Below are 22098 nucleotides of genomic sequence, written 5' to 3' on the forward strand. Positions count from 1 at the left end.
GCGCCTGGGGACGGGAGCTTGGACCATGGTCGGACCTGACGCTGCATCCCACTTCTGCCGTCCGCTCGTGTCTCTGGTGAACTTCCACCCGACCCCTGAGTGAAGCTGCTTCAGCATGGACCCCAAAGGCCCCCCGGGTGGCAAAAGGCCGTCGCTGAAACGCAGCACGTCCGGCTCGCAGAGGGTGAGTTGAAGAGCAGCAGGTGAGAGACCTCACCCCCTTTGTTTGAGGAGGAATTGAGCAGAGAGGTTTGAGCTGGGAGAAAATTTTAGGCTTATCATTGGATCGCTCTGGTTTCCTCCCACAGTCCGCCGAAACATGCAGAAGTTTATTGATGACTCCACGTTGTCCTCAGATTATCCATCCACATATCTCCCCAGGTAGCTGGGACAGACTCCAAACACTATATTCATGGTCTCCTCAGCAAAAAAGCTTGAAACGTCAACATATTTTCAGAAAATTCAGATGTTTTGGTGGCGTTCTGAGGATCCCACTGGGTTTTTATGGGGTCGTCATTCGCATGTATGGCTCGGCTGCGGTGACAGAATGTGTTGTCATTGTTTATTTGACTTTATAAGAGGGCGGGTATGCAGCAGACATGGCAGTGGTCTGGTGCAGCACCCAGGGTTTGATTCCCAGGAAGTTGTTTTGTTCATTTGACTATACAGTATGTGGTGTTTTATTTTTTTTAAAGGGGAAATTAACTCTTTGGTGAAGGTCCCAGTTTGTATTTGAAATAATGTAAACATCAACGGTCCTTTATGGCATCACTCATATGGGGATTTTAAACCATTTTTGAGTTGTTCCTTCTGAATTATCTGAAGTAAAAACATTATGCAACAGCAGAGAACAGGGCAGGTGAATTTTTTATCTTCACACGTTTCAAAAAATTCAGAGCCGATTTAAGAAAATATCTTTCAACGAAGGCCTTTATTATCGAAAGAAGTGTATGATTTTTGCCAGCTAACCATCGGTCGGGCTCTCGGCATCCCGTAATGCTGTGGAATTACAAGCTAATTCAACTTTGGTTCAAGTGGTGGCAAGACAGTAGACAGTGAAACACACTTCCTCAACACAATAGCATCCAAAGTTACCTTAAAAAATTCAGACAGATCTCGGATGAAAGTGATTCATAGGCAAGTGTGAAACCTCAAACGCGACATTGCCAGATACATCACTTTTAAGCCGTCATCGACTGTTAAACTGTGAGCAGTGCTGAAGGGTTCCCTTATTATGACGAGTCAGTCAAAAGACGGCACCTTCCATGAGGAGCAGCTCCACTCTGAGTCCCTCAAACAGCACGCCGTTCTCTGAATAGCTAGAAAGATCACAAGCTCTCTCAACACAATGTCCCGATTCTCATGGAAGACGTCAGCCATCTGGGAATCACATGATGGAGCAGCTGCGCTTCACAGTGCCGCAGTTGTTTGTGCTTCATGCCGAGAAGGTCCGAGTCCCGCCTGAGGCAGCGCTGTGTTTGAAGTGAACCTTTGAGCGAGGAGCTTGTGTGAGCTGATCAGGTAGCCTGAAGTGGCCAGAGCAGCTGAACGCTAGCGAGCACATGGTCCGCACACGGCTCCGGTTTAATCCTCGGTAATGGCCCAGTGCGGGCGACCAGTGCAGATTAAGCACTTTTACATGTTTCTAAAGTCGACTTTCATGTGATTAACACGCCCGAGTCCTTGAAAGCAAGAAAGACGCCACATGTTCCCAGAAGAGTGATGCTCATGGAACTGTCAGCCTGTTTGTTAAAGAATATACTGCAGCACTTTCATTCGAGGACACAGTCCACCCGACTAGAACCAGCACTGTCAATAGATTCAAGTTTTAATCTCTCATTAAGGGCGAGTTAACTCGCGATTAATAGCAAAATAATCGCACTTTTGTATCTCTAACTTAAAGGAATATGTGGCCACTAATGTGTTCCACATGCAAATATTTGCTTAGTACAACAACCCACCAGAGCAGATACTGTCAAGAACATTCTTTAGAACAGCGGTTCCCGAATTTTTTTTTGCAGCGCCCCCATTTTGTAGATGAAATTATGTTCACCCCCCCCAACACACACATCTGTTCGGCTTCATGCTGTCAGTGGCCAGTATTTTGAGGCACAGTACACACTGTGGTACCTCCTCATTGGCAAGATGGAAGTCGCCATATTTTCGTGTCTTTGCTTGGGTTACTTGTTGTTTAATGGTTAGTCCGTGCTGGCGAAAATGTGTTCCTGTATTGTTTACATTTTTTAACGGCACTCTTGCGGTGGCCTTTTTGAGATGCTGGGTAGTGAAACTAGCTCCATCTGCTGGGTGTAACTCAATAATGAAAAGTGTTCTTGTCAGCCCTGCGACCTCAGAGGCAGCGAGGAGGCTCAACAACATGGTAAAAGCATAACATGAGCATTAAGCAACATCCCTCTTGTGTCGAGTAAAGCTTCCTTTTAAGTGCCGTTTAGGACTGATACAAAAAGTTTTTGCCATTAATTGCGAGTTAACTCAGCGATTTATTGGGATTAAAAAAAATATCTACTGACAGCAGTTATTGAAACACTGTCACAAGTTTGAATGTGAAGAGCAAATGAACTGTGTGTTAATGCACGACACACAAAACATCTGCACGCAAACATCAATTCCTCACACACACCATGACGCATTCAAAACCCTCGTAATTTCAAACTACTAACTGAAGAATCTAAACTTTTTTGTTCGCCCGTCTCTGCAAAAAGCAAGGTTCAATTTTGCTTTCCACCGATGCTTTCCCGATGCCGTCACACTGCATTCATATGATGTCTGACAACAAATATCTTTGGTGCGAATAGTAGAGGAGTTATGGTAATTTAATGGGACACATGGTTCATAAATCTAAATCATTACCACTCTGACAATATGTGCACCTCATACGACAGAGGGCAGGACTTCAGAGGGAGGGAGAGTGTCACAGATTAAGTTCTAGACTGGCGTGAGATTAAACACACGGGTGAAGTGAACATACAGGAAGTGTTAAAATGCCTCGCCCTGATGTCATCAAATCTACGTATCTGACGCCGCCTCCGTGTCGGTGCGATGACCTTCTCTACATTAAAGCAGATATTGGTCGGGCGGATTAATATTCCAGCGTAATCCATACTCCTTTCATCCGCAAAGCCATCAGTGGTGCAGTTTTAACAAGATCGGAAACGTCGCTAAATATAGCGCTTTAAGCCCGGCCGACCAGAGTTGCTCTGTTGATCAAACTTATGTGTGTTTGTGTTCCGCGATGTCTCTGCTTAATCTGCAGCGAGCATTACGCTCTTTAGCTAAACACGAACGCTTAAAGCCGCGGTGAAACCCCGCGGACGGTTTGGGCCACAGTGCCGTTTGCAACAATCCTCCAGTGTTTGCTGGATCATATGACCGAATCAGGCTGCAGTCAGGTGAGAGGCAAAACCCTCAGAAGCTTGAAAGGTCACGCTGGAGACCAAACAGCAGCAGAGATCCGCTTCTTATCGCTGAATGTTCTTGAAAGAATTTTCACAGATGAGGGAGATAGCGTTGGTGGCCTCACGACGTGGGTCAGAATGTTCCAAAAACCCGTTGTTTTTCATTTATGATCAGGGTTAGTTTCCATTCATTTGATCAATAGTGTTTCACTGGAGAAAATCAGAGGGCGGGGCCTATGGGAGGAAACTTGAGTATTTAGAGTGCACAAAAAGGGAACTGCCTTTGCTCAACAACTTTTCATATCAGTTTCATATTGTACTCCAGAGAACACCATGCGTTTCATGACATCAGAGGAAGGAAAAGATGGTAGGATCGAACGTTACAACGCAGATGTTGACGCTTCTCACCTCTGTGATGCAACCTGCCATTTCTAACAAAGAAACTGCACGGAAACATCATGAAACAGGAAATGACACCTTGTTTTCGACTTTTTATATGGAGAACATTTGGTGCTTTTATGGCGTTGTGTTTGGTTTGACCACTTGGGGCGCTGGAGTGGCACTGCACACTTGCTTAGTGGTGTGTGTGACTGGTGACTCACCTGGAGGCCACCTGGTTTTTCACCACACAGCGAGTCTGTTGGAGATAAAGGAAGAGAAGAGTGAGCCAAAGTTGACTTGGTTGGCTCGTGGATTCTTCCAGTGCTGGCATGATGAAAGGAAGCTCCTGAGTCTGTGTTTTGGATAGAGAGTTCAAGCTGCTGGAACCAGGTATGACTTGAAAGAAGTCGACAGGTGATGAGGCCAGTGAGAACAGAAAAGACATGATGGTATTTGACAGGACGAATCACCGTATTGACTTGAAACACAAAGTAAATAGTCCGACATGAGTGGGCGACTGTTGTGTGATGTGACTTGACTTCGAAGGGCTGAGCTTGAGTTGGCAAAACTATGACTTGAGCTAACATGGTGCGTGACACCATCCATCCATGAGGGGGCAGCACAGAGTACAGAGGCGCAGTCGTCCCCCCTGCTTCATAAACCTTCACCAACTCTTTAGGGTCAACTCAGAGACATGATCTCTCCATTATGACCGACTGGAACGCCTCTCTAGAAAGGTGTCCAGTACCTGACGTCCGAGTCGCCTCCACTAAGGGGTCTACTTTGAGTCTCTCCCAGTTTCAGACGCTTGCATCTACGCTCTGCTTCTTTAAGTCACCGCTCCGGCTGAGAATTTACAGCTGTTGTCTTTAGACTCAGCTCTTTGGTCGCCACCTCACCATTCTCCTGAACACACTTGGTGAAGGAGCTCTCTTCCATCTGGGCTGGGGGTCCCACCCCTACATGGTACAGACCTGCCCGACATGTCGTCTAGGAAACGTTGTGAGTCAGTAATTGTGACGACTCAGCAAAACAGACAGGACATGAATAACTAAAACTAGAGGATGATATTTTGACGCTACATGACTCGAAACACTTGGACATGTTTTCCCTTTGCCCACTACAAAACTGACTTTAACCAGAGATGGAAAACAAAGCTTTAAAATCTTTCGGGTCGATGAATGGCTAACTTCAGTAAACATCGTCCTACGCACTTATTTTTGTCGCAGATATATCTATTCCGAATCAGAGGTGCTATTTCTGCTGCCCCGTTTTGCCCTCCCTCCCCTTCCTCCGGGGTAAACAGCCGTGTCTCATGACTCCCTCCGCTCTCGGGATAACCAGCGACATGTTGCGCTCATGTGATGGCTAACTGGATTTTCAAACTCCGGCAGGAACAATGAAGTGCTTTTAGAGAGGAGGACGAGCGCAAACAGAGCTTTTCATGGTTAATACAAATTTGTCGATCCCTGTTACTGGAGTGTGACCCTTGTCCAGACACCCTCACTCCCCCCACCCCGTCCCATCACGAGGCATGTGTATTATAACAAAACAAAAAACACATGAGCGCCAAACATGAGTCTGAGAAAATGTTTTCAGTATCTAAACACCTAGTTGCTTTTACCTTCACCCCCCCTTCCGTCCCCCGCATCACATTCCAAACGGGACCCCTTCTCCCAGCCCCATCTGGTCATTTTAACTGGCGCTGACGAGGCTTTTGTCGAGTGTTTATCCAACACTCGCACCAGGCGACGTCTTGTGATGCCTTCGGAAATGCGGCGGGGTCAGACGCTAGCATGCTAAAACAGCGACTGACTTCTGTTGTGCGAGTGGAGGAGATGAGCCGGCCGCGTAATTCTAGATGCAGTGGAACAAATTAGTTGTGATCTCATTGCTGGAGAGAGTCAGGAGACTTTGGACATGTGATTCGGGTGCAGAATGTCATGAAGTGGTGAATGTGTGTGGAGCGAATCACTCACGAAAATATATCTATCACCTTTCTCAACTGCGTAGCTGAAATATCTCTGAAACTCTACACACTCCAACACAACAGTCACGAAGGCCTCCGTCATGTTACGTACGCTCGCGGTTCAAAATACGGCAACTGGACCTCAGTTTGGTCGCAGAAAATTCCTTCACGAAATGTAATTATTCCATTATTAATATTATAAATGCTTTGAAAGCCTGACTAGAGAGGCGTCTAGTCAGCTGCCTGGTAGCTACAGACTATTTAGTAGTAACAAGGTAAAAAATAAATACTTAAAATGTAGAAAGAAAATAGGATTTAAAACCACTCTAATGCTGATATTTAGTGCTTCATAATGACTCTCAGCTGATGTATAGGCAAGTCAAAGGCTAGTGTTGTTTAAGCTAGCCGCGATAAATTTACCATACTGTTTGAATTGTTTAGACATAGTGTTTGAAGCATTCAGTTTTTTAAGCTTTTGCCGATTTAGATAGATTAAGGCTAGCTTGTTAGCATGTAGCGTGATCGTATCATAACCTGAAAAACAAGTAAAGGGCTGCTACGATTGGTCGACAGAGTCGACTAAAATCCCAGAATCGCTTATTCGCTAACTGACTATTGGGACAACAAACTTTAAGCCATTAAAGTACTGTACAATGGTATGCTAATCTCCCTTAGTAGCTCATGTAGAGTGTGGGCAAAATTCATACTCCAACTGATGTGGTGCCGTTTAATTATTTAATAGCATTTTAATGAATGGGATGGGTATTAGCTTTTAGCATGTTTGTATCATTAGTTTCTGGAGGCGTTCGAGACGTCGCTAAGGTTAAATTGTTTCATATTCTGGTAGCATAACTTTCATTTGGATTATGGCAAAATATACATATTGAAATCTTTAATAACAATTGGCTAGTTTTAGCAGCCATGTAACAAATAACCAGTGGACGGATGATCGCCAAACAGGAAGAGACCTGTGCTTCAACAATGAAAGCTACTTTCAATGCTAACATTTTCTGTGAGACACTGTGACGGCAACATTGACACAGTAAACTAGGCTAAGAGGTGAGACCTGCATTTTAAGGAAGCATTTTGTTTGGTTTATGGATTCGCTTCAAGTCACGTGGTATGGAAAGCTCATTAGCATGTAGCATTAGCTTCGGTTTGGCTCGTCGGAACAATCGAAGCAGCAGTTCTTGATAAATACGGAGTGCTATAAAGCTCTTAACTCCCAGTTTTGAATCAAAGATGGATGTGTTGTTCGAGTTGGTCGGCCACTTTACTTCTCTCACCGTTGCACCCTGCCACACTGTCATGAAAGCGGCCTATTGTGCCCCGGCTTGTCTTAAGTCGGCTTGGTGTGACACAATCTTGAAGGTTTTTACACAAAGTCGCAGGGACGGAGGCCTTTAATTGCCGTGGTTAATGAGTTTAGGTAAGCTGAAGTAAATGCGTCATTGCGACCAGCCCCCTCTGGAAATGCGTTTCCTCAGTTAGGATCCACAGTGGCAAAGCGTGCGTCTTTACCAAAAGCGGGGGAACTTTTTGGGGCTGTCTGTGTGTTTTTGAGGCCCTCGATTGTCTTTTCCCCTCGGAGTTCTACGCACATTCAAACCCTCCGACCGAGCATCAAACCCTGCTGCTGCAGTCCTCCCCAAGAAGGTCTTTGTTCCCGTTTGACTTGAAAAGGCCAATTCAATCTTGTCTATTCCTAACTTATTTAAATGTTTTTATGAGGTCATTACTACAGCAGGGATCTAATAAGCAGTGTGCATCAACTGAAAAGCACGTGTGGCTCAACCAGGGTCGGATAATTCGCCGGAAACTAAATAAAGCTCATCTGCCTAGAAAATGACAGCGTCAGGAATAGAACTTTATAACTGAGCGGAAATATTCGATGTGGAAGGACGCCAACGGAAGCTGGAAATTCGAGACAAAGAATCACCAATATAGGTTTAAAGACTGAATATGAAGGCAATGGATGCTCAAATATTTAAAATATCTACTTAAGAATATATGCTACAGATTTATAATAAAATGCTTAACTGTGCTTGGCTAACATATTTCAGAAAATCAAAATTCATGAGGACAATTTTGCCTTGCTGTTGCTTTAATTCTACGCACAGAAAAAAGGAAATTGGAAGATAAAGAGGAGCCAGATTTATGGCTTTTTGGACTCAGTACGTGTCAAGTGGAATGACGTTCTGATGGTTGAGGCTGATAGAGAATGTTTTTAGTGACAGATTTTCAAAGCAAATTAACTAGCTTCATTTATCCCCTGAAATATGTTGGCTAGTCAGTTTTTCTAGCACAAGATAATTTTGCCAGATACAGTCAGATGGAAGAGGCAGTGTTGCTTGACCTTCAAACTGTACTGTTGTACATGGAATATTATTCTTTTTATGTGTTTCAACATACAAACCAGTTATAAGCTAAACCTCACCAGCGAACCGACAGTTGTAAACTGGATTGTCTTGTAGTTTTGTTAGGGCTGTGAATGGATTTCAATTTTGAATCTCGATTAGTCGCGCTAAAACGCAGTTAACTCGCGATTAATCGCACTTTTTGTATCTGCTCTAAATGTAACGGAAGGTTTTATCAAGACGAGAGTGGCTGCTATCCTTTTAAGCATGTTTCTGAGCATTCAGTGTCTGAGGTTTTCTTAGCCGCTCTATTGTTTAGAACAAATAAAAAGGCGATTAATCGCGAGTTAACTTTGTTTTAGCTTTAGTCGGCCCTAAATTAGCGCCGTGAAAATCTCAATCTAAAATGTATTGAACAGCCTTAAAAATCCTGTATAAACCTTTAGAAAAATGGTGAAACTGCTGCTAAGTGGTTATCTTAAAGAAGTCACGCTAGTCTTGTTCCATTTCCGCTGCACATGAACTGAGAACCATGCCCTCAGACTCGATGTTACTCCACTCAGTCGGAAGCTAACCTAGCTGCGCTAAATATAGCATCCCGTTGAAGCTAAAACAAACGATAGCCGTACAAATGTTTGGTGCTTTAACCTCGATAAGATTTAGGAAACTTCATCTCGAGTTTATAATCTGGATTATTATAATCTCCTGTCAACACGAATGTTGTGCAAACACTTCCGCGCAGCAGAGGAGCATCCATAAGTGAATAAAAGCTCAGTTGAATAAAAGTTTCTCAACGCTGTTGCTCCAGTGGAAAAACAGAGATTAACGGCGATCAGCACGGACTGACCTTCGCCCCCCACACCCCCCACACCCCCCCACCCACGACCGGAGCCCAGTCACGTCTTAACAGTCTCCTTCCAAAAGAATGCCGGCATCCAATTCTCTCAATTATGCAAATGTGATTTGAAATCAAAGAAGTTAAAGGGGGTGCCGAATCGTCGGGGAGCCCCTGCACCGGGCCGGGGCGCGCCCGGGTCCGTCACTCTCCGCCTCGTCTTCTCACACAAGCTCAGATCTTCCACACTGTGAGGTGAACACAAAGAAAAGAGTTTGGACAAATTGGGAGATTAGGGGCCGGTTATCAAAGTAGATTTATTGTGCCTTGTTCAAGCCAAGGGTGAAAATTCCCTGTGGGCATGGAGAAGGGGTCATGGGACTCCCGAAAGGATTACCTTGAACTGGAGTCATGAGACTCCGAACAAAGACCCTGCTCACATGCTCATCATATTAACTGGCCCTCATAAAGTGAAGAAGTGTCATGTCCTGTGGGATTCATGCGAGCACTCGGCTGGGAGCAGCAGCAGCAGCAGCAGCAGCAGAGGAGCAGGAGGACGCTGCCGCTCTCCGGGCTGACACCTCTGCCTCATCCCCGTAAGTTTATCCAGCAGATTCTCCTTGCTTTTCTGGAAAGGTTCAGGGCTGCTGGTGCAGTTTTAGGGCAGGAATTTGCTTGTGATGAATGTGAGCCGGCAGAGTTCTCACTGCTCGGTGAACCGTGATAACACTGCCATGGAAAAACTGCTGAGACAAGACGGCAACACATTACACTGAATAGCCAAATTTGGGTGCGAAATATGCTCACTCCTTTTTTTTTTTGTCTTTTTGGGTCGACTATTCTACAAATCTAAAGAAACCGCTTCCGTCTTTTGTTTGTCTGTCCAAGAATCTCCTCTTCAGTCTGAGCACTTTTTTTTTTTTGGCCTCTGCCGGGCAGGTTGGTTTTGATCAGTGTTGGAGGCAGATCAGACGGCGGTCGGGGGCAGATCCAGGGGGGGGTTCTCGGGCAGATCGCTGCCGGCAACACAAAGTGCTGCTGGAACTTTCATTCCATAAAGAAGAAAATAATTTGATTTGTGATTTCTGTCGCCAGGCGCAGAGAGCCTGGATCGAGAGGACCTTCTGCAAGAGGGAGTGTGTTCACATCTTCCCCAGCAAAGACACCACAAGGTAAAGCCTCCACCGGCTTTTTCAGTTTGATCTCTCACTCTGTGTGTGTGTGCGTGTGAAGCAGTCAAGCTTCAGATTTACGACTGAAATCATTCCTAAAAGTCAGTTGAAATGGGCATTGACATTTTTGAAAAAATCACGCTTCAAAGTAACATTTAAGTAAATACATTTAAAGTGCAACTGTGTCTCTGATCCAATTACTTCCACTCTGTTTTCAAATTAAAGTATTTAATTTGATACTTAAAAACAGCTTACTAAAAACAAATAAAACATACATATTTAATTCAATTAAAATTATTTGCCAAAGCAAAAGAAAAAAACTTTCTTTAAAAACAAGGGGTCATATATTTATTTAAAAAGTCTGTGTGGATTATGACAAAAATAAATGAATAAACAAATAAAACATACATATTTAATTCATTAAAAAATAAGAATCATTTGCCAAAGCAAGAGAAAAAAGTTCTTAAAAACAAGGGGGTCATATATTTATTTTAAAAGTCTTAATCTGTGTGGATTATGACAAAAAGTAAATAAACAATATACAAACAAATATATAAATAACAAACAAAACACACATATTTAATTCCTTGTAAAATAATAATTTGCCAAAGCAAGAGAAAAAAGTTCTACATTTACTTAAAGGTCCCTACATTTACTTAAACAGTCTTAAACAGTCTTAATCTGACTAAAAGTGCAGGTGTGAATGTGGGCAAAGAAAAAGATGAACAGGAAATGTTAAGAGAATCAAATACCGTCTTGTAAGCTGCTGTTCAGTGGGCGTCAAAAAGTTGAGAATTATTTACATTGGAATATAAGTTTATGACGAGGCAGGTGGTGAAGTGGAATATGAATTTCTGGTACAGTCTTAACGTGGTTCAACTCATGAGAAAGGAGGAAGGCTGTTATTTGCGTGGAGAGCGTGTCCTTCACTGGCAGACAAAACATCAGAAGGACCTCACTGGAATTCTCCGTCTAGATGTGCCTGCGGTCAGCTGACCACGCAGCACGTGGCCATCCCGCCCGGGGCCAGCTCCGTGGAGGAGGCCCACCCGCTGGTGCAGATCGACTCCCACAAGGACAAGTGGACGGTGATCAAGCACACCAGGACGTATCCCACTGACGCCTTCGGCGTGATCGAGTTCCAGGGCGGCGGCTTCATCAACAAGGCCATGGTGAGTCAAGACGGGAGGGCTCGGTCTGGACTGGGTTTTTTTTTGTATTGACCGGTGCTTCTCCCCCAGTACATCCGGGTCACCTACGACACCAAACCCGACAACCTGCTGCACCTGATGGTGAAGGACTGGCAGCTGGAGCTGCCCACGCTGCTCATCTCCGTCCACGGTGGCCTGCAGAACTTCGACCTCCAGCCCAAGCTCAAGCAAGTCTTCGGCAAGGGCCTGATCAAGGCCGCCGTCACCACTGGAGCCTGGATCTTCACTGGGGGGGTCAACACCGGTACGCCACCCGCCGTAATCTCAGATTAATTGACCCATCACCAGATTGAGAGACTCATTTCCTGTGAGGGATTGGAGCTTTTGTCAAGCTTTTTTTCTGGGAAAATTCCCTGCAGTTATGAAACTTCCCTCCAGGATTTTGAGGCATCTACTGTAGCATGTCCTGGGTACATCAGGTGTGAGGTCTGAGAAGCTTGAACCAAACCTCAGGCGAGGCTGATAGAAATGGACGCACTCTGGAGTTACTCAGAGTTGAGTTATCGGAGATTCACCAGTTTTGTTTTGAAGAAAGGAGGTTGTAGCTGGCAAGGCTAACTAAAACACACAGCACATTATAGTCATGGCCTGCAGGAGCTGGGGTGGAGGTGGGTTATACGTATGTACTGTAATTTAACTGTAATATTAGCCCCTCCCACTACATTTAAGAAGGAAAACAGATCTTGTTCATCCATAAGCCGCAGTGGTCTATAAGCTGAGGGTGCAGTGGTGCTGTCTGCACTGTAGAAAGGTCAGTGGTGCACCCGGCTTAAAAGAACTTTTCAAAACTAGTCAGGCTCCAGCATGGAGACTGACTAATGAAACAAACTGGGCAATGTTCTGAACTGGAATCATGAAGTCCTCATATCTTTTATTGACATTAAAGAGCTCAAAATGCACAGTTTTCTCCTGCGAAGTTCAGACACCACAGCTGGTCTCAGCCGCTGCTTCTCATCTCTGGTCCTCCAGGAGATGGGCTCTGTGGGCGGAGCTGTGGACACGCAGGCAAAAACGGCACATTTTGAGTGCTTTATGGTAAATAAAAAGCCTCTGATTTCATCTGATTTCAGCCTGTAAAAATCCATATATTATCCGTGCCGTTGTTTAAGCCGCAGGGTTCAGACCGCGAGAAAAAAGTAGCGACTTATAGTCCGGAAATGACAGTGCCGTCTATCACGTGTCCTCAGGTGTGATCCGTCACGTCGGAGATGCCCTCAAGGACCACTCGTCTAAATCGCGAGGGAAAGTCTGCGCCATCGGAATCGCGCCGTGGGGAATCCTGGAGAACAAAGAGGACCTTCTTGGGAAAGACGTAAGTCAGAGCAGCGCCAACATGCCAGCCTGATGTCTAATCCCCCCCACCTCCCACCTCCAGGTGACCAGACCCTACCAGACGATGGCCAACCCTCTGAGCAAGCTGGCCGTGCTCAACAACAGCCACTCCCACTTCATCCTGACGGACAACGGCACGTGTGGAAAGTACGGCTCGGAGGTGAAGCTGCGACGGCTGCTGGAGAAGCACATCTCCCTGCAGAAGATCAACACGCGTAAGTTCCAGACCCAGCACCTCGGTGCAGCAGCAGCAGCGGCGGTTCGACTGGTGGATCTCCTCTGTGACCTGTGGGCTTCCCTTTGTCATCCTATGCCTGGAGCTCAGATAAGGCAGGGACAGCAAAGGGATGCTCAGCTGTCACCACTCACGTCTCCTCCCATCATCTCCTCAGCAGCTTCCATCCATGTAGTGGTTGGTTTGCAGTGTTGGTGATCGACCTGTCTGTGCTGCAGGTTTGGGGCAGGGCGTCCCGCTGGTGTGTTTGATCGTGGAAGGAGGTCCCAACGTGATCTCCATCGCCCTGGAGAGCCTGCGAGACGAACCTCCGGTCCCTGTGGTGGTGTGCGACGGCAGCGGACGAGCTTCGGACATCATCTCTTTCGCTCACAAGTTCTCCGAGGACGGCGGGTACGAGACAAATCGACCAAGAAAAACCCAAATATGTAGCTGCGTAACAGCAGCTTATCTGTCTACAAGAGCTCAGTAGTTATTTTAGAAACTAAAACGAAAAATGAAAAATTGCGAAGATGTGTTACAAAACAGCTATATATTATGTGCATCACAGGTGAAGCATGTGAATCAAACATACTTTATGTAAAAATAAATCTTGTTTTATAGAGTGAATTCCAGAAAAAAAGAGAAAATATCAGGGAAATATATAAAGATTATTTGTAAGAAAAATGCCTGTAAAAAGTATGAAAAAAATCTTTTAAAACCCAAATATATAGCTGCGTAACAGCAGCTTGTCTGTCAACAATGGCTCACCAGTTATTTTAGAAACTTAAACAAAAAATGCAAAAAAAAAATTATGTGCATCACAGGGAAGGCATGTTTATTAAAATATATATTTAAAAAACAGGCTATATTTCATTAATAATGGAAATAAAATAAAAGATAAAGTGTGAAACTAACATATGCTCAAACATACCTGAGCATATGTAAAAGTAAATCTAATATTAAGAGTGAATTCCAGAAAAAAAGAGAAACTATGAGGTAAATATATGAATACACTCTGTAGGAATCGCTAAAACAAACTTTTTAAAATTAAAATAGAATAATTTTTGAATATATTTTGACAACCACAAACATATTAGCCTTGTTTTTTATGCAATAGTAATAGTACGATGGCTGTGATATTTTTGTTTTGCTCATGCATTGAAATGCCCTCCAGCCTGGTGAGCGACGACGTGCGAGACCAACTGCTGGTGACCATCCAGAAGACCTTTAACTACAGCAAGAGTCAGTCGCAGCAGATCCTGCTGATGGTGATGGAGTGCATGAAGAAGCGGGAGCTGGTGAGTAGCGTGGCGGCCATCTTGTTTTCCTTGTCACTGATCATTCTCTCAATAAACACTTGAGCAGCGTTGGGTCTCCATCCTCATTCATCCTCTAATCTGTGTTTCCATTACCATATTGAATAAACATAATCCCCACAACCTGTTGGTCATTTCTTGCCGTGGCTGTGTCGCGGGTCAAGTGTGGACTTGGACCGAGTAAATGAACGTTGCTGCTTTAAGCGCTAAAGATTATCGCCCGTGTTTCTAGACGTCGCAGCATAAATATCAATGTTTGCGGTGGATTTCTGTGGATGTGATCGTAATCTCCCCTGTAATCTCCATACATTTGGGTGGGAAAGATCAGCGCACAGCACCACCACCTGCTTAGCTCCCGCTCCACACAGATGGACGGGAGCATCCATCTCCCTAATCCATGGTCAGGTTCACCTCCCTCCCGCTCGCTGACACATCAGCAGCGACGCGCCGCGGCCCTCTCCGTGCATGTTAGTTGGCTAAAGCTCCAACACGCCCGGATCAGCAACTTAAACTGCTTTTCCAAAGATCGTACCACTGGCAGATTTCTTCTCCTCCCGATGCACTGGCGAGCAACAGTCGTGTGATAAGCGGCTACACATTTCCTGCTCTTAATCTAAAGTGCCACGACTCACCTACAGGTGGAGCCGCGTCACTGTCTGGCCCGGATAATCCCTCCGGCCTAAGTGCTGCTCATGTGAACAGCTGGCTTTCAGGGGGCGGAATTTGAACGCCACTTTTTTTTTTTTCCCCGCCCCATCAAAGTCCTGCTGCGACTCCTCAGACGGCAATAAATATTTAAACTCCGAGCCTAATCTCATTTGCGTGACTGTGCATGGGACAATCCCAGCAGCCTAATTTGATTTCACGTCTCCACGTCGATAACAAGGCGGTTCCTTCGGAGGAAAATGCTCTGCTTGTCTTCGGAAACTGTCCACAGATGCCAGCAGTGAGAGCGAAAATGCCCTTCAGTGTTCGGCTAACTTCATTTGTGATACTGCTGAGTCCCGTCACGTGGTGGGCTGCAGCCGCTCCCTGCCTTTCTCAACCGGTGTGAGGAGACTGTCAGGTGTGAGGTGGGAAATGATCCAGCTTCACCTCATTTGTCTGGAGATAGAGGTGGACAAACAATTGGAACGTAGAGGAGATGACATGGATTCAGTCACATTCTTTCTATACACTACAGATCTATGCTGATACATTGACTCGTCCATCAGTCGCGGCATCTCTCCTCACACTCTCACAGTAAAGACGCCAGTCGAATGAGGAACTTCCAGTTGTTTTTAAACCTGATGTGCCTCTAACTTGACCACACACCTTCACGACAGAACGTCGTCGTCGTGAAGACTGCACCGCAGAGCTAACAAAGCTAATGGCTAACATGACGTCTCACTTCAAAACTTTATTGTTGCTGTTAGACCATCAAAGTTTGCTTCTTTGTTGGCTAAAAACTAAATGCAGAACCACACCAATGTGCTCGAAGATGTGAAGAGAGAATAATTGTTAATACATAATAATAATTATTAATAATAATTACCCAAGCTACAATATTAGAAGTTCTTTGGCCTAAGTTTCCTTCAGGACTAACACTGACCAGAAACTTGCAGTCTCAAAAATACATGTGAGATTGTGATAAAATTGATACAGTTATTAAAACTATATAAATCCTGATATATTTGCTCTCCCCTCTCTGGAGACATTTTCCGCATCATGTTTATACAAATAGCAGGGCAAAGTAGCCGAGGGTCCTTAGCTTTTTTTGCACAAATTAAAAGGGATTTTCTCCAAGACTTTCAACTAAGAACAAAGGCCAAGGAACCTTTGGTAGTGAACCTCAGGGTTTCTTTTAATGAACGAAGTGTGTTGTGGCTTAAAAAGGGCTGAAAAACACTGAGAAGGATGGAGAATCAAAAGGACGTGTGGTGTTTGCAACTCCACTGTTCTGCTGCGATGAGCTCGGTGTCGTGCTGTTTTTGCTGAGGCGGAGGCGTGTTGTTGCAGCATCTGTCATCAATAATCCGCATATTCAAAATACTGGTATTATTGGAATATTCGTCTTTTTTTTGGTCTTCTATGCCATTATGATAGTAAATGATAGGACTTACTCATGTGTTTCTCAAACCTGTTAACATGGGTTGGCCACTGTTAGAGAATGGTCCACATTACAAGTGATGACTGGGACTTGTTTCTGCCTCTGTCATCTGTCAATTCCCACCGAGCGTTAGTCGGTGACGCTCCATTAGCAAACTCTCGTGGAGTATGGTTTGATCGTGAGACACCAGAGCCTTGTATTTTGCCAGTGTTCGACCTCCTCTCCCACTTGAACTAGCTGATGCAGGCTAGATCTGCCATCTGCTCTGGAGAGTGGACAGCATCTTCATCTAGCCAACTCCTCTAAGTGGTTGCCAGTCTTGAAACCTTTGTCCAGGTTTGAGATAAACCCCTCCCCCTCGAGTATCTTGGGGTCCTGTTCACGAGTGAGGGAAGGTGAGGTCGACAGATGGATCGGTGCGGCATCAGTCGTGGTGAAGAAAGTCTGTCTCTCATCTGTGGTCATGACATGGTGTCTCCACAGGGAGGCGCTAGAGCAGACTGATCACATGTCTACTATTTTAATATTCACTTGGAATTTGTGACACCAGGATGTAAATAAATGTGACGAATAAGTCAATTATACAGTGATATAAGCGGATTGGTGACACTGCATTTCAAATTCATGAATACTGTTCTGTTTATTTTTTCAAAACTATTTTTTATTCTTTTCTTTTTTTTTTACGTCCATTCAGATCACAGTCTTCCGAATGGGCTCTGAAGGTCAGCAGGACATTGAGATGGCTATTCTCACTGCTTTGCTAAAAGGTTTGGAAGCACAAGAGTCACATGGTCTCAGTCGTATTTCTGTTATACGGTTCTGTTTGTTTCCTGTCCAGGCACGAACGCGTCGGCCTCTGACCAGCTGAGTTTGGCTCTGGCCTGGAACAGAGTGGACATCGCTCGCAACCATATCTTTGTTTATGGCCACAACTTACCAGTAAAAACCTTTATCAGTTTTCTTTACATGTTTTTTTTTAGTTTTACTTTTAGTGATTTTTTTTTATATATATAGTTGACAGTGATATTGGTAACATTTATTAGGGAACATTTCTCACCTAAATAAACTACTAATTCATATGTGTTTTTGTAGCATATTAGCCAATAATGAATCATTTTAAAGTATGCGATGTAAGTAAGGTTGAATCTTGTTAAGACTGATTCAATTTTAGCTCCGGAAGAGTCACCGACTGTTCACTCTAAACAGCTCCTTAATGACCAAGTATTAACCATAAAAATAAAAGAAGCCATTAGTTTGTCAATAGTTGGTAAAAGCGTCCTTTTCATTTAGCCGGCAGGTGCTATCGCTAACACGGCGACCGCGATGGCTACATCCCAGGAGAAGCAGAGGAGTCCAGCCAGTGCCCCTCGTAACAAGGCCAGAGGCAAGAAGGGCAAAGGGAAGGGGAAAGCGAAACCAGAGCCGCCAGAGGAAACAGATCCAAGGAAGCTGGAGTTGATACGATGGGTGAGGTTTGATCTCCAAATACAGCCTGAAACTGAGGTCAATATTTGGCTATATTATGGTAGAGGAGGTGAAGAGGAGAGTGCTGCCAGGGTGGATTAGAGATGAGGGAAGCTGTGGTTGGTTTTCAAGATCAGAGGCGAGTATATCAGAGGGACAAGTTTGGAGATAAAGGTCAGGAGGACAGAGGGTTTGGACATGTGGAGAGGATAGATTGCGCTGAACCAAGGATGTTGGAGATGAAGACGAAGTGAAGTTGATCAAGACAGGTGTGACTTGCTGTGCTGAGCCCTGATGGGGACCAGAGGAAGAAGGGTGGGACCACCGTCTCCTCATACGTGACATGAATTTGACAGGCGAGGTGACGCGTCGCTACCTTCTTTTATGGGCGATCTTGTCGCAGGTGAACTCTCTGGAGCAGGCCATGATGGACGCGCTGGTCCTGGACCGGGTGGACTTTGTCCGGCTGCTTCTGGAGAACGGTGTCAACATCCATCACTTTCTCACCATCCCCAGACTGGAGGAGCTCTACAACACGGTCAGACCACAAAACTCAGCCAGTCATTTTGGGTGAATTTGAACCCGGGTCTTCTCTCCTCTCAGAAACTGGGCCCGGCCAACACCCTGCACGCCGTGGTCCGGGACGTCAAGAAGGTCTGGCTGTTGTTCTGCAGCAAGCGAGATTCCGGTCTGAACTGTGTCTTGTGTGGTGGCAGGGTAACCTTCCACCTGACTATCAGATCACGTTGATCGACATCGGCCTGGTGCTGGAGTACCTCATGGGCGGGGCTTACCGCAGCAATTACACCAGGAAGGCTTTTCGAAACCTCTACAATAACTTGTATGGACTAAAGCGGGTACGCTCCAGTGAATTTCCGCCGCCACTCCGGAATGATTGATGGGATGATGTTGATCAACGTTTGCTCTCTATTTTCAGCCGAAAGCTCTAAAGCTGCTGGGGATGGAGGTAGGATTTGACGGCGCTTTCGTTAATTACGACCGCGCTGATCAACTTCCCGCTTCAGGACGACGAGCCCAGAACAAAAGGAAAGAAGAAGCCGAAGAAGAAGAAGGAGGAAGAGGTGGAGATTGATGTCGACGACCCGGAAGTGTGTCGGTTCAAGTTCCCCTTCCACGAGCTGATGCTCTGGGCGGTGCTGATGAAGCGCCAGAGGATGGCACGCTTCCTCTGGCAGCGTGGAGAAGAAGCCATGGCCAAAGCTCTGGTGGCCTGCAAGCTGTTCCGGGCGATGGCCCACGAGTGCTCCGAGAGCGAGCTGGTGGACGACATCTCGCAAGACCTGGAGAACAACTCCAAGTGAGTTCTCCGGGAGACGAGGGGAGGCCTGTCTGTCTGCATCCGCTACATCCCACTCGTGTCCCCACAGGGAGTTTGGGCAGCTGGCCTACGAGCTGCTGGATCAGTCCTACAAGCACGACGAACAGGTAGCAATGAAGCTCCTCACGTACGAGTTGGTCAACTGGAGCAACTCCACCTGTCTGAAACTGGCCGTGGCAGCCAAGCAGCGGGACTTCATCGCCCACACCTGCAGTCAGATGCTGCTCACCGACATGTGGATGGGCTCTTTGAGGATCGGCAAGAACCCGGGTCTCAAGGTTTGTTTCCCAAGCTAAGTCTGACGTGGTTGTTGTTGAACAACCATTTGGATTGAAATCTTTTGTAAATATTGGGCAGGACGCTTCTGTTCATGCACAATATTTGCAGCATTATAATGACTGTTAATGTTTTTGTTTTCATATTGTTCACCAGAAATATTCTTGATATCAACAAGTTATGTCCGATAATATCGGTTGGCCGCCGTTATTGTGCCGATGAGCATATAGGTATCGGGTTTTAGTTTAGTACTGGCAAAAGCAACAATTACCATAATTTCAGGACTATATAAGCCGCTACTTTTTTCTCGTGGTCTGAACCTTGTGGCTTATGCAACAATGTCGCTAACATATGGATGCCGCCAAAATATTGAGCCTCGTCACATCATACCAATGAAATTTTTATTTACCTTAAAGCGCTCAAAATGCGCTTTGGAGGACCACAGACGAGAAGCAGCAGCTGAGACCAACTGTGGTGTCGGAACTTCAGACACGTGGGCGTATTTTGAGCGCTTTAATGTCAATAAAAGATGCGAGGAGTTGATGATTCCAGTTCAGAACATCGCCCAGTTTGTTTCATGAGTCAGTCTCCATGCTGCAGCCCGTTTTCCAAACTACTTTAGAAGTGATCCTCATGCATTTTTAAACCGGGTGCACCACTGACCTTTCTACGGTGCAGACAGCAACCATGGCTTATAGACTGCTGCGGCTTATGGATGAACAAGATCTATTTTCCTTCTTAAATGTAGTGGGTGTGGCTAATATTCTGGTCCACTCTATAGTCCGGTAGTTACGGTAATATCTTCATTTCATAACCATAGTTATCTTGTTGTCTAAAATGAGTTCCATATATCGGTGACATCCCTAGTTTCAACCTATTCTCATCCTCCTCAAGGTTATTCTGGGAATCATCTTCCCGCCTTTGATCTTGCTCCTGGACTTCCGTGTGGGGGACGACGCGAGCTACAACGCCTCAGCGGCTAAAGAAGAAGGAAAAGACAAAGAGGATGACAACAAATCCAGCAGGGTTCAGTTTCATTTTTTCACTCCCCGGGTTCCATTTGTGGGAGCCATATATGAATCAGTGCACCGATCTGTTCCAGGACGCCAACGATGCGACGTCTCGAAAGGGGGATGAAGAGGAAGGCAACGCGAATGTTCGCAAAATCCCAATCGGCAAAAGACTGTTTGAGTTTTATGACGCGCCCTTCACCAAGTTCTGGTTCAACACTGTAACATTTTCACTTTAAATCCGGCCTTGAAAAACGACTACGCACGTGTTACAGGTCAGTTTGTGTGTGCAGATTTCCTACCTCGGGTATCTGATGCTGTACAACTACATTATCCTGGTGAAGATGGAGCGGTGGCCTTCCATACAGGAGTGGACCGTGATCGCCTACATCCTGACTCTTGGGACAGAGAAAGCCAGACAGGTACCGGCACCAGCGCACGAGGCGGACCGGTGGGATGTGAGCGGCGCTGATCCAAGCTGCTGTGCAGATCCTCATGTCGGAGCCAGGGAAGCTGAAGCAGAAGATCAGCGTGTGGATGGAGGAGTACTGGAACATCACAGACCTGGTGGCCATCTCCACCTTTCTCCTCGGGCTCATGCTCCGACTGCAGCATGAGCCCTACATGGGCTACGGCAGAGTCATCTACTGCATAGACATCATCTTCTGGTACATCCGGGTCCTGGATATCTTCGGGGTCAACAAGTACCTGGGCCCCTACGTGATGATGATCGGGAAGATGGTATGAGCGGCGGCGTCTCTGGTGGAAGCTGGGCGCTGAGCTTCTCCTCCTCTGCCTCACAGATGATCGACATGATGTACTTCGTGGTCATCATGCTGGTGGTGCTCATGAGCTTCGGGGTGGCTCGGCAGGCCATCCTCCACCCGGACGAGGAGCCCACGTGGCGTCTGGCCAGGAACATTTTCTATATGCCCTACTGGATGATCTATGGGGAGGTTTTTGCGGACTCGATAGACCGTAAGACTAGAATTCATAGTAAGGTTCTGTTGAGCGTTTAACTGTGTATTCAATTTACTGTGACGTCTGCTTACGAGGCTGAGCTGCGGTGCTGTAGCTCCCTCTAGTGGTGGTTGTGTTGAAACGATGCGCCAAATGAGGGTTGTCGATGTGAATCATTTTAAGGCAAAATACTCATTTAGCGCGCGCTTTACACTGAAAATAGCAAAAGAAAAACAACCATAAAATATATTTACAGATGAAATTCATGATTCCTAGGTCTCCATTATGGTTGTCAGTAACAACAAAAAACCTTCAACAAGCAGGAAAACAAAAGCTCAAGAGCCTAAAAAAAATGGAAATAAAACCCATTAAAAAAGCTATTTGAAAGTGTTAAATACAGTGGTGTATGAGGAGAATATCTGGTCTGTGTCCGCTTCATCAAACAGATTCTCCTCATGTAGAAATTGGTAAATATGTCAGTCAAACGTGAGGTTCACGCTTTGTTTCCAGATAAATTTCACCTATTCGCCATTGTTTGTCGTCACGTAACGCAATGATCAGGTGTCAATAATCCATTCTGAAATATATTGATATATTGATACAGTATCAGATGAATGCACGTGTGTGAAAGAGAGGGAGGCAACAGGTGGCGGTGAAAACAGTTCAAGTATTTCGGTACGGTTGAGACCAGTGACCGATCAGAAAGTTGAAAAAATACTGTTGTACATTGGTGAGAGTTAAATTATAATGGTTA

The 22098-nt window shown here is 45.5% G+C and overlaps 1 protein-coding gene across 3 annotated transcripts in view; it reads left to right on the forward strand.

Annotated features, from left to right (window-relative positions):
• LOC128771333 (transient receptor potential cation channel subfamily M member 1) overlaps window positions 1–22098 on the forward strand; it is a 24881-nt gene continuing 2783 nt past the window's right edge. The window contains exons 1-22 of one of the 3 annotated variants that reach the window (XM_053886705.1): window positions 1–184; window positions 10054–10130; window positions 11107–11302; window positions 11372–11585; window positions 12529–12653; window positions 12717–12888; window positions 13127–13301; window positions 14065–14188; window positions 16990–17062; window positions 17134–17234; window positions 17586–17762; window positions 18163–18297; window positions 18363–18413; window positions 18476–18616; window positions 18697–18726; window positions 18785–19077; window positions 19148–19376; window positions 20269–20427; window positions 20477–20605; window positions 20678–20806; window positions 20874–21125; window positions 21188–21380. In XM_053886705.1, coding sequence (XP_053742680.1) covers window positions 116–184; window positions 10054–10130; window positions 11107–11302; window positions 11372–11585; window positions 12529–12653; window positions 12717–12888; window positions 13127–13301; window positions 14065–14188; window positions 16990–17062; window positions 17134–17234; window positions 17586–17762; window positions 18163–18297; window positions 18363–18413; window positions 18476–18616; window positions 18697–18726; window positions 18785–19077; window positions 19148–19376; window positions 20269–20427; window positions 20477–20605; window positions 20678–20806; window positions 20874–21125; window positions 21188–21380 — 3244 coding nt within the window. In that variant the 5' untranslated portion in view covers window positions 1–115. The remainder of the gene's footprint in view (window positions 185–10053; window positions 10131–11106; window positions 11303–11371; window positions 11586–12528; window positions 12654–12716; window positions 12889–13126; window positions 13302–14064; window positions 14189–16989; window positions 17063–17133; window positions 17235–17585; window positions 17763–18162; window positions 18298–18362; window positions 18414–18475; window positions 18617–18696; window positions 18727–18784; window positions 19078–19147; window positions 19377–20268; window positions 20428–20476; window positions 20606–20677; window positions 20807–20873; window positions 21126–21187; window positions 21381–22098) is intronic. The other 2 variants (XM_053886703.1, XM_053886704.1) reach the window with 2 other exon arrangements.

The sequence above is a fragment of the Synchiropus splendidus genome, chromosome 14 (assembly GCF_027744825.2).
Source record: "Synchiropus splendidus isolate RoL2022-P1 chromosome 14, RoL_Sspl_1.0, whole genome shotgun sequence".
In the NCBI taxonomy this organism is placed as follows: Eukaryota; Metazoa; Chordata; class Actinopteri; order Syngnathiformes; family Callionymidae; genus Synchiropus; species Synchiropus splendidus.